The sequence below is a fragment of the Chaetodon trifascialis genome, chromosome 2 (assembly GCF_039877785.1).
Source record: "Chaetodon trifascialis isolate fChaTrf1 chromosome 2, fChaTrf1.hap1, whole genome shotgun sequence".
Taxonomy (NCBI): Eukaryota; Metazoa; Chordata; class Actinopteri; order Chaetodontiformes; family Chaetodontidae; genus Chaetodon; species Chaetodon trifascialis.
In genome coordinates, this window is record NC_092057.1 from 9,613,756 (window position 1) to 9,626,581 (window position 12,826).

Consider the following 12,826-nt stretch of genomic DNA (forward strand, 5'->3'; position numbering starts at 1 on the left):
GTTTTGCCTGCTTGCTTGCTTATACTAATCTTGATTTTAGTTTAATTTCACGGTATTAAGATAAAAAAAAGACATTTGCAGTAATTTGTGCAGAATGTAAGACGTTTGTTGAAACACATTTAAGCCATATAACGAAAAAAAATAAAACATCTTCCTTTACATTTATAAGGAAGCAAACAAAAAGGTTGAAACTGAGGGAGATGCAATGATAAAATGAAACCTTTGGGTGGCGAATCTACTAAATTAGACATTTATCAAATGATCTTCGGCAGAGATAAATGATTTGCAGCAGAGAGAAATGTAAGAGATCAGCTGTGAGAAAAACCGGTAGACGGAACAGATGGTGTGTGTGTGTGTGTGTGTGTGTGTGTGTGTGTGTGTGTGTGTGTGTGTGTGTGTGTGTGTGTGTGTGTGTGTGTGTGTGTTCGTTGCAGCTACAGCAGGTGTGGGCGGCGCCTGTTTGTCACTTACTGAGGAATGAAGTCCACGTTACGTCAAAGAGGAAATAAAACGCCACCCTGCTACTCGCACACTCTCATTTCTCAGAGTTCAACAACTGGTGAACGTCGGAGGAAAGATCACAAAAGATTACAAACTAGAAACCAAAGTCTAACTCGGGACAGATAAAGCTCGTCTGCCTGTTGAGCCTTTGGTGGAAGTGCCAAAATAACCGTGCGTAATTACGCATTAACAACACACACAATGAGTGCCACAACCGCCATGGAAGTCAACGCCGAAGCCAGACGGATCCTGGCCGTGTCGATAAGCAAGCTGTACGCCTCCAGGACCCAGAGGGGCGGACTGAGACTACACCGGAGCCTCCTGCTCTCCATGGTCATGAGGTCTGCCCGGGACATCTATCACTCCTCCCGGGAGAGCGAGGGGCCAAGCGGCGCGCAGGCAGCACCGGAGGAACCGATGGACACTAGCTCCAACCCGGGAGAACAAACCGGGCTGCCCGAGCCTGCCCAGCCGGAGCCCCAGCCGGCACTGAACTCAGCCGAGCCGGCCTCCGAGGAGCCGGACAGCGCGGATGAAGAGAGTGATAGTGACATCACTGAGGACAAAGAGAACCTGAGCCCGGCGAGGCAGTCCAGGAAACGCCGGGGCAAGGCGTCGGCGGCGCCTGACTTCCTTCCCAGCAAGAGGGCGAGGCTGGAGCCCGGGGAGGAGAGGTATGCGGCCCCGCTGGGCAGCTGTCGCGCCGGTGCCGGGGAGTCCCTGACCGCCTTGTCTCTAAATCGGGTTATACCTGCCTTCTGAACAGATGGAGGGAGAAAATAGCCTCCAATGGGACTTTGGAGTGATTCTCAACTCCTCGTTAACCTATAAGGGCGGTTTGATCCCTGGGTGCACCAAGGAGCTGACCTACATCGGCGGTCCCGGGACAAAGGGATTATGGCCATGGTGCGAGCTCTCCGGTCGATCAGAGCGTGCCTGCCGGGCTGGTAAAGCCCCCACAGAGATCACCGAGCAGGGAAGAGAAGCTGAACCGGGCCGGAGGGGCTGGAAAGTTTGAGGAAGAAACCGAAGGGGAACTGGCTGCGTTGCTTTTTGTTTCCCGGTGATTCACCTTCAGCAAAATGAGTCCAAACAAGTGACTGCTGCTGACTCAAAGTGTGTGTATGTGTGAATCAGCAGAGAGTGATCTGAGTCAGTCAGAGAAGAAGTGAAGTGGTAAATGACTGACCACAGAGCAACACACACACACACACACACACACACACGCACACACACACAGACACAGGACTTCAGGGAATTTCCTGCCTTTGTGGTGGGTTATCAGACTCAAACACTGAAAGAGGAAGGACAGTTGAGGCAGACTCGCTGCCGCACACACGTTCAACTGCTGCTGTGGACTTTGATAAATCGATACTACTGCTTGGGGACTGTCCTGCATACTGTGTTCACATGGTGCTTTGAAAGAAAAAACAAAAAAAACAGGCTGTCCTTAACATGGTGTTGGAAGCCCAGTTATCGAAAACTCTGTGTTTTTGTGTCACTGAAATGTTCTTGTTCACGTCTGACCTGTGAAGAAATGACCTTACCTCACATTCTAAGCTGCTTTTTTATTTGTCTGAACGAATAAATGGTGTAAATATTTGTAATAAACATGTTGAAATGAACCTCAGGTGCCTTGCTCCCTTTGTTCTGAAGTGATTTAAGGTTTAGGTGATGTTTAGAGTTGCTGAGCTGCACACACATCCTCCTTACCGCCTCCGCACTCGCATCTTATTTCAAAATTAAAGGGAAATTAGTCTGTATGAGGCCACAGTTCACAGGGTCAATCCTTTGTTACAGGGAGGCGGTTGGTACAGCCCAGCGCCAGTCTGGCTCGCTGCTGTTAATCTCATGCTTACAGTAAGACACACACACGCATTCAAACAAACAAACACGCACACGAACAGCTTCCAGGGTCGTACCATTTCCCGTGGATTATGACAGAATTCTGAATCACATCCTTCCTTCCCAACATGACCTGACACCGATTCAAGGAAGGATAATAAAGGAGTTACGCAACGTCACCACAGCAGGGGCCAAACACAGCTGCTGAATAAAACAGAGAGCAGCAGGTAGTGTTTATAGCCCGCGGGCCTCTTCATCAGCAGCCACGTCGCTGGGAGGTAGCTACACCCTGAAACTCCAGCATGGTGGAGATCTGGTTGTACTGGTTGCTCATGGTTTCACCCAGTCACCATCATCATCCTCGCTTCTTTCCAACTTCATGAAGCGGCATCTGAGTCAAGAGGAGGAAGAAGGAGTAAAAAATGGAAGATGATGATGATGATTTCAGCCTAATAAGATCTAAAATGGATTCAGAATCAGAATCAGAATCAGCATTCCTTTATTGATCCCCGAGGGGAAATTGTTTTTTGTACAGTGCTCCACACAAAACAGAATTACAGATTAGAATAAAAAAGAGACAAAGAACAAGAAGGAATAATATATATATAAAGGCAATATTAAGAAACAGAATATTAATACTAAAGATATATGTAAATAAGAAATATACAACACAAAATATGCAACACAATGAAATGTACAGTAATAAAATAAGTAATATACTGATATTGCTTTTATTATATATTACTTATTATTATATTCTATTGTTTCCTTAAAGGATGATTTGCGATGATGTAGTTTTGATCATCGCTTCTGTTTCTAATAACATTGAACTCACCAAACTAACAGCTGGGAACTGTGAAGATGTCTCATAAGGCAAGAAATGAGTGATCACACAACCAGCCGGGTCGTAAACAAGCCCGGTCAAGTTTGGTTACACGTCGCAAAAGAAAGTGAATTGTCCTTTAATGTGATGTATTTCCTGTTGACAAGACCAGGCGGTGAGGAGTCAGTGGGTCAACAGGTATGAGGAGGAAGGGCGATTTGGTTTGACAGTTTTACAGCATGAGGTCACCAGTGAAAATGAGCAAAGTTCCTTTCAGTTCAGTGATCATGTGACATTTTCTAGGTTTTGCAGACCACAAGTGCTACGAAACACGAGGAGGAGGATGAAGAGGAGCGCAGAAAAAGTCGGCGATGACGACACAAGAAGGAGATAAGAAGCAAACGCTTCATTCTTTATGCTGGAAATACGAGTTTGGCAATACAATCTCAACTCAAGGTCCTTACTGGCCATCGCGGACAAGAAGCCCTACAGAAAGATAACAAGCAGCGAGCTTGTGTGTCAACAGAGCGTCTCCATGGCGAAGGCCGTCCAATGATCAGACTGTGATACAGCTGACATCACTGGAAAAAGCTACGTCAGTGGACCTTGAGTTGGGGTTGTTTCGTGAAGTCATCGTCATCCTTGTGTTTGAACTAACCGACCTTTAATCATTTGGAGTTGACTTCATTGATGTGTTTTGTTTCTAGTTTTGTGTCCGATGCTTCTGGAATTTTGCAAACATCAACATGCAACACACCAGTATCTTCATCATCGCGAGGCCAAGATGATGTGTTCAAGTGTCTTCTTTGTTTGAGCATCATCTACAGGGATGTGCGACAAAGACAGGCAGGAACCAGAGTGTTTGTCATTTTCTCTGCTGTTTTGATTTCAGCTCTAGCTCGTCATCATCACCATCAAATTTTCTCCTCCTCCTACTAATAATCTTCATCTTTTCCTACCACTTTGTCATCCTTTGTACGCTCCCTCGTCTGAGAAAGTCAACACGTGATGCTTCATGACAAGGCAACAACAAAGTCATTTTTTCTTTTTACTCTCAGATTCTTCACGGGGGATTCCGGCCGCCACGCCGGGAACCACCGACACAAACCGCTTCATGTTTTCATTATGACTCGTTCATGAACGCTGTTTTCGTGCATCAGGGGCTCAGCAGCTGCATTATCACACTGCGAGTGTTAATGCCATCTAATATCCACACGGCATATGAATGTACACATGAACCCCCAGATGGGAGTTTTATCACAGTGACCCTGATCTGTCCGTACGTCATTAGCTTAGCATGAAAAAATCTGGGTCATATGGGGGGTGATGCTTTCATTTTGAAATTCTTCGCTATAAATCCTTCTTTACGCAGCAATAATTATTCAGATAGAGAGGATTGCTGACTGTAACAGTGTTTATCATTTTGCAAAACAAAGACTTAAGTCACGCACTGTTCTTTGAAAGGCATCATAATTGGTTTTGATAACAAAGACAAAGCCCCGATATGCAAATTAGTCAGTGAAATGACATATTAGGTGTAACATTTCACTGTGGGTTTGATGGTTGGAGAGGAGGAGGTGAGAAAAGATGTGAGAACTGAGACAAAACAGGATTTGAAGTTGCCACAGGAAGCTGAATGAGAAGGAGGCGTGGTCTCCTCAGGCATAATAACTCCATTTTGAGCTTTGTTTTGCCAATATGTCACATTAATCAGACGCGTCTTTCACTGCTGAGCAGCTGAGAGTTTGAGCAGAGGCGGGAAAGTGAGTTTTGAATGGCAGAAATCTCTCCTTCACTGAGTCATCAGCATCGATCACCAGCTTTCTCATATTCAGGTCATTCTGTGGTGTGAAGATGTAAAAATCTTAAGCGCCGTCCTGTTCAAACGGCACCCTGTTTTGTTTTCAGTGCTTCTGTGAACCTCAGGTGTGTCACGTTAACGCTCTCCACGGTTTGGATCGATCACATCCACGACCACTCAGAGGAGATTCAAAGCGACGCTTCAGTGGCTGTTTGTCTGAGACCTGCAAGCTGCCCACAGACGGGCACAAAATGTTCCACACAGCCACTTAAACAAGAATACAAATGTCCTTGGGCAGAACATGCGCTCGAATCAAACCCCACGACAAACAGCTTTTTGAGAGAGACTCGCTCCGGCTCCAGTATGCTACACATGAAACAGCATTTGCAGCTCACATTTGCATCAAAGTGCACGCTCGTGCTTTTACTGTTATGTTGAAAAAGGCGTTAATGGAGCCAGAGGCGCGCATCTTCCTTTCAAGGACACTGATGGTGTGATTGTTTTGTTCTTTTCATTTCAGTGTTCTGCAGCCTTATTAAGAAAATCTGCCGCACAACGTGGTCTCTATTTAACAGCAGCAAGGCAGCAAGTCGGACACGATGTCAAGCACCACCGATTCTCTGTTCTGTGTAACTGTCTGCTCCTTGTCACTCGGTGTGTGAACGGACTGTTAGAGAGAGAATGCAGCTATTACTGCTTTGCTGCGACTGTCCTTGTACTATTGTATGCAAGAATGATGTTTTTAGCTATTTTGACCTTTACACGGCCAAGACTAAGACGGCCACACTGTGAGGCTGTACTTATCGAGGCAGCGGTGCTTTGAGCTATTGTGCTCACAGTGACAACGCTAACATGTTGATGTAAAGGGTAAAAATGGTGATATTCTATATTCTTACGTATTGTTAAAAGACTAAAACTGAAAATCTTCATCTCTCACCACTCTCATCTGAAGGCGTATATCTAAAATCGAGGTATAAATGTATAGTTTAATGCCCTATTTCCTAAGACAGCTGGGTGTTTTTTTGCAACTGTAATTCAATCAGCAGTAAATGAGTGTATTTGTTATTTTCGCTTTTTTCAGGCTTTAGTGAGTATTTTCTGCAGCATGACGGTGAATGTGGGCCTATGTGGTTCATGGTAATGAAGGTCACACAGTGCAACAATGTGGCCCATTGATGTGTTTTTAATAGTTTCAGGACGACAATGGAGCTCTTCAGCACAGGGGAAGAAGATATATCAGGTTCTGGATACACACATAATATGCGTTTGTAAAATCAGTTGGTCTTTTGATTGGATTTTTTTGGCAATAAGAAAAATATTCACCAGCCTTGTAACATACCTCTAACATTTCCTGCTTCACACACCTGTTATTCTCAATAAAAATATCCCGTTGCCACAGCAGCTGAGCAAACCGCAGACGATGGATTCCCTGGACCAATCCTGCACTGTGGCGGCCATATATGTGAAAGTCTGATTAAGATGCAGAGTGCAGAGGCCAGACAGTCACAGTGACGTGGAGCTCTAACAGCTCGGAGCTAAAAAAAGAACAGCCCAGGAAATGTCTTCACACAGGATGCATGCATGCATCGACCGGCGCGCTCCTGCCTGTGATGGCAGGAGATACACGGTGACCAATCAGAGCGAGGGAGCCATGTGCAGATGTGTGGGGGCTGAGACGGGGTGTTTGATGATGTATCTCATGGAGTATACCTCTATTTTGATGACGCTCTTGTGGTTTGGTTACATTTGTGGGTGACACATTATCATGAATACTGGTAAGGGGTTGATCTATCTATCTATCTATCTATCTATCTATCTATCTATCTATCTATCTATCTATCTATCTATCTATCTATCTATCTATCTATCTATCTATCTATCTATCTATCTATCTAAGCATAATTTGAAATACTGTAATCTACTATAAATCTTAATATATGAATGGAATAATCATTTTCACCGCAGCCACAAATGCACAATTTAGAAAGAAAGTTGGAAAATTTCAAATTTCTGTCAAATATAACCACATTTTAAATATTCTGCTGCTTATTTTAGGATAAATAAGGGAGAGATGGGAAATAGCAGATGAAAGGACAGTTCTGTGAGGATGAGGAGGAGATTACTACTGTTCAAATGAATGCAGGAAACAAACAGATGTCATGTTCCCTCATGTTTTCTACATGGTTTCCCTCCGTTTCAGGTGCGATTCAATCAAGTCATCTCACTCATGCCTCTTCTTCTGCAGTGGTTTAATGGCACCTGGCAACTGGACAATCAGCCCCGCCGGCTGTTTATCTCGATGCACCCGACCCCTAACATTCACATAATGGCAATGGATGGATGCTAATACACTAATATACTAATCTTGCCTACATTTGAATGGACCTGGCTTGTGATGGGAGATCTTGAAGCAATGGCAGGACAGCCATCATTTGTGACGACGGATGAGTGCTGAAATATTAGTTTTTCTCAGTCGCTTTGGTACATTTCTCGAATCATCCTCGACATTTGCGAAACAATAAGTGCATTTCTCAAAACAAGTCGTACAAATAGCAAAACACCATGGATTACCTGCAAAAGGCAGTTACCCGCTCAAAATCCTTAGTTCATCTCTCAAAAGTAAATATCTGTGTCAATGAACATGTCAGTGCCGTCAGAATGACGAGTCATTCTGTCAGTGTGTACAGATAAGACAGTCAAATTGCTTAGTCATGCTGTCAGTATAACAGTGCACTCTGGAGGGACGTTCTGATGTAAACTATGGCTAAAGTTTGATGACAATTATTGTAAATTGTGAGTTACACCTCAGTGTATGTGGGAGATTGATTGGACAAGATTCATATTTACGATTTTACTGTTTGCACTGTCATTTGTAGACAGACCATGTCATTGTGATACAGAAAGGAGAAGACAGCACTGCATAGCGCAAAGAAAAAAACTAAAAAACAAAAGTAGAAATGTGAACATAGGACAATCTCCTGTACATGCAGTGCTGTAGGAATTACAGTGCAGTCTTCCTATACGTCCTGACGTTCCACAAATTTCCCTCCATTAAAGAAAGTCAAGATTCACCTGGGTGCAATTTACCAATTCAGGACAGATTTAGAAAAGAAGTCTAATGGAAATAGAAATATGCTTGACATATTATGACAACTCGTTCAACCATTTTACATGTAAAGACTGAACAGGAGGATGAACTAATGCCTAAATGTTGTCGGGGGTGAGACTATTCAGCAGAGACCATTATAATGCATTTTGATCAACATGACATAAGCAATTGATAATGTAGGAAACAGCTGAAGAAACTGCCTTTTTGATGTGCACAAGTGACACAATGTTGTGAAGACTGAACAAATTGTTTTGAGAATTTCAATTCTGATCTGAGAAATGTACCAAAGTGACTGAGAGTTGTTGGGATGAGTAAAAACTAAAAGATCCTCCAAAAATACCGCCATACACCCCCCTCATAATTTTCATGTAGTCCCTAAGTGATGGGCATAAATGTACTGACTGTAATACATGTGATTATCATTTTACATATTAATTCAAGGGCTGCACAGTGGCGCAGCAGGTAGTGCACGTGCCTCACAGCAACAAGGTTGCTGGTTCGATTCCCGGGTCAGGCCTTTCTGTGTGAAGTTTGCATGTTCTTCCCGTGCATGCGTGGGTTCTCTCCAGGCGCTCCGGCTTCCTCCCACAGACACAAACATGCTCATTAGGTTAATTGGTGACTGTAAAATTGCCCCTAGGTGTGAGTGTGAATGCGATCGACTGGCGACCGGCCTCTCGCCCGTTGACGGCTGGGATAGGCTCCAGCACCCCCCGCAACCGTGGTGGGATGCTGGATACGTGGTGTAGAAAATGGATGGATGGATGGATATTAATTTAAGGACTAAAAATCTCTGACAAAAACTAAATACAGGAACTTCAAATGGAAAAAGCTCAGAATCAATATTAACCTGCAGCAAACCACATGGATCAAAATGAAACGTGTGTTTCTGTGAACGTCTGTTGAAATTTGGTTAGAAAGTGGCTTCAATGTTTCTTTGGGAAGGAAGAGGAAATAATGTGTTGCATAAATGTATATGTGTGTATATGTGTGTGTATGCGTGTGTAATCGTTTGAGGATCACATGTCAAGAGGCTGTGAGCACATGACCTCATGCCTCTCACGGCGCCAATTGTGCAACTGAGATGTTTCACCACAGCAGAGGACTGACTAACTGTGAATGTGAAAGAGTAACGAGAATGCCTGCCTGTGTGTTTGTGGGGGCGTGTGTGTGTATCTCTGTGTATGTGTGTGTGTGTGTCTGGCAGCAGCAGCAGAGCTGGCAGAGACAGGAAGTGATGCGTTGATGCAGGCGGGCGACAGAATGTGTAGGAGGAGTCTATTTTAAGACTCAGCTGCAGGAGAACAGAGCACTCCAATACATCTGGCCTTGTGTGTGTGTATGTGTGCGCGCGTGTGTGTGTGTGCCTGCTGCAGCAGGCAGGCTAATGGCCAGAGGCGATGTTGTTAGTGTTTTTAAATGTACATAAAGCCCACAGATGGTTGCATCTTTTCACAAAAATCAAATCAGAATGTAATCCTCCTTGTATTTTAAGGCTATTTAAGTGTCAGGTGGATGCCACCCAGAGCGTGTGTGTGTGTGTGGAGATGGCAGACAGACAGGCAGACAGACGAGTGGACGGACAGACAGACAGACAGACAGACAGACAGACAGACAGACAGACAGACAGACAGACAGACAGACAGACAGACAGACAGACAGACAGACAGACAGACAGAGAGGAGGAAGGACAGATGTGAGGGCTGCAGGAAGAGCAGCAGGCGTTCAAAGAGAGGAAGGGAAAAAATAGAAGGATGCAATAAAACGTGACTACAAGGGTGGGGGTGGGGGTGGGGGTGGGGGTGGGGTGGGGGGGCGGGGGGTGGGACACAGCAAATGTTTGTGTGTGTGTGTGTGTGTGTGTGTGAGTTCCACAGCCCACATCAGTGACGTAGAGCCAGACGTAGACAGAGAGGACGAGGAGGAGGAGGAGGAGAAGGAAGGCAGTCTCAGGACGCTCAGTGAGGGGGCGTTTGATTTCCACATGTTTTAAATTCTTAAACAGAGAGAGAGAGAAGCAGCCGGCGCGCTTTGCAAAGTGGGCTCACCTGCGATGAGTCGGCTTCCTCTGAGGGTCTTCATCTGTCTGTGGGGTCCAGCTGACTCATTCACGACAGGTCGGACTGAGGGAGAAACAAGTGTTTCTCAAAGACGACAACAAAGCGACCCCTGCCTGCGTCCATCTCCACTCTGACGAACAGTCCCCTAAAGGAAATCAAGCATCCCTCAGATTTTTAGGATATCTGAAATGCTTTTGCTTCCAAGATCAGGAACCAGTTTTAAAGATGCCAGTTTCAAAAAAGCAACTCCAAGGCCTCATCGTGGTGGATAGAAGTCGTTAGGCCACTGCTGTTAAATTATTCTAGACTCCAAATAATTCATATCACACGTTTTTCTTCTCTTAATTTGATATAAACACTCTTTCTCAGATTTTATTAGAAAATGTTTGCACTCATTTGGCTGGTATTTTTATGGAGAATAACACAAAATAAAACTATTTATAATCCATTAAATTTACAGTTGCAGTCAATAAGTGTGTTATTTTTCATTACATTTAATGGAATAATCCACCAAAAAGAGAGGACTTAATCCTGTCAACCATAATTAGTGAAACTGTATTATATTGTACTTGTGTCACACTCGATCACATTTAACAGCAGAATGTATGAATCTATTGCATGAAATTGCCATTAATTGAGTTTTCCTTTGATCACATTAGTGTAACATAATCCTGTTATATGTGACTGGCTGCTCTTTGCCACTGATGTGTGAATTAACTGTTGCGACTATACTGAATAACAGATGCTGATAAAATAATACTGTCATTGTTCTTGCTGTGTGTCAGGAAGCTGTCTAAGCTGTCAGAAATAAAATCTGTATTTTATGTAGTGATGGGAGAAGTCCTGCAATGGAAACTATTCTCAAGTCAAAGTCCAAACAGTATTTGAATGTTGTAGGCGATGCAGGTGCTGCTGCTGAGCGCCTCATATCCTGCTCATTAATCTGTACAAATGAATCATATTTTGTGATTTTATTATGAAATCACACGGCTGGATTCACCTGTCAGGAAGCCACAGGGCAAAACTGTGCCGTTGACCTCCACGTCGCCTCCAACCGTTTGTACTTTGTACATCACCAAAGCTGTTTCCTGCTGACTAACGCAGCCTCTGAAATGTGATGGGAACAAGTAGAAATCTGCACAAAATGGAAATACTGTCTCAAAGTGTACTTGTAGTTGAATCAGTACTAACTTGCCACCAGTAGAATTCTGGGTACTTGCAGGAGAAGGCTGCTGATGTTTTATAGTGTTTTACTGTCAACAAATCCGGTGAAAAATCTAGACCAACACCATCCTGATACTTCAATTAAAAGCTACTGCAACTGTCGTATCCTTATAACTTGGTCTGTCCTTCTGTTTAATTAGCTGCTGATATCCCAGCTCATAGTAGCAGTAGTAGTAATATACCTTACTGTATTAGAAATTTAAGTATAGAAAATTCATTACAAATACACCTGCACTTTTTGCACTTAATCTAAAGTATGTTTGACATATACTTTTAAAAATGTACTTCCAAGTTCTACTTTGATGTATTAAAAATGGATATACTAATTCTGCAGTACTTAAAGTAGTATTTCAAAGTTCTTATTAAAAAGTGTACTTCATTGTAAGTGTTATAAATCGTACTAATGTACAAAATTACAAATACATTTAATAGTAATAAAGTGTACTTATGAAAAGTATACGTATGTTCAAGTCATTTGTAATACACTATTTGCATGCTTGTACTTTCATTTCACTTGACTGAGTATATTTAAGTATGTTTCAAACACATTAGTGATGCAGTACAATTGTACTGCATGTGTGTTTTGAACGCTCATGAGTCATGACTTGAATCAGGACACTGGTGTACTTCAGTTCACTTAAAGTTTGTAAAAGTTATGCCAATTTAGCAACTACTTACACTTCAAGTATACTCAAGCAATACTCAAATGGTACTCAAAGGACTACTTGAGCATGCTGAAGTATACTTGAAGGCACAAATGTAGCACCAAGTGTCCTTAGTACGTTCTCCAGTAAGCATAATTTGATATTCTTTCTTCCAGGATATGACATAAAAATCAAAATATCAAACAGAGTATTTATTATCCTTCGACTGTTTGACTGCTGATACTGAAATTAATGTGTAAGAATGTAAACCCTCATAAAGAGACTTAACTTAATTGCACTGCATCTAACAAACCTCTTGTGATTAGCATTGTTTTTCTGCTCCGGCTGTGACTGATTAAAAGTGACATGTGTTTGCAGAGTATTGTGTTGATCTCATCCACCTGACCTCTCCTGTGGACCTTAGTTTGACATTTTGGGAAATGCGCTGATTTGCTTTCATACCAAGAGTTAGAGAAAAAACACTCATGTCTGTCGATCCAACATGAAGCAGGTGCCAGGAGACAGTTAGCTTAGCTTAGCATAAAAACTGGAAACATCAGTTTTTATGCTAAGCTACAAAAAAGCTACAAAAAAAACACCTCTAAATCTCACTTAAAAACAGGTTATATCTTGTTTGATCTGCACACAAAGCGAACAAATAAAGTTGTCTTGTCATCACGTTGATTTCAGTCTTCTCATCTATCTCCAGTTTTGCACCTGGAATTGGACCATGAAAGTGTCGCGACTGGATGCAGGATCAATGAAGCAGACGGGAGGATGGGTAGAATGCATTCTCTCTGGTTTATTCAGGTTCTTTAG

At 43.1% G+C, this 12,826-nt stretch overlaps 1 protein-coding gene across 1 annotated transcript; it reads left to right on the plus strand.

Moving 5' to 3' along the window:
- The first annotated feature begins 526 nt into the window (after nt 1–526).
- ier2b (immediate early response 2b) lies at nt 527–2,118 on the plus strand. Its single transcript, XM_070981375.1, has one exon. The coding sequence runs from the start codon at nt 703–705 to the stop codon at nt 1,261–1,263; it is 561 nt and encodes a 186-aa protein (XP_070837476.1). The 5' UTR covers nt 527–702; the 3' UTR covers nt 1,264–2,118.
- The last annotated feature ends 10,708 nt before the right edge of the window (nt 2,119–12,826 follow it).

Bases quoted from the DNA above. Each gene is read 5' to 3' on its own strand.
- ier2b (XM_070981375.1), top strand. From the start codon at position 703: ATGAGTGCCACAACCGCCATGGAAGTCAACGCCGAAGCCAGACGGATC.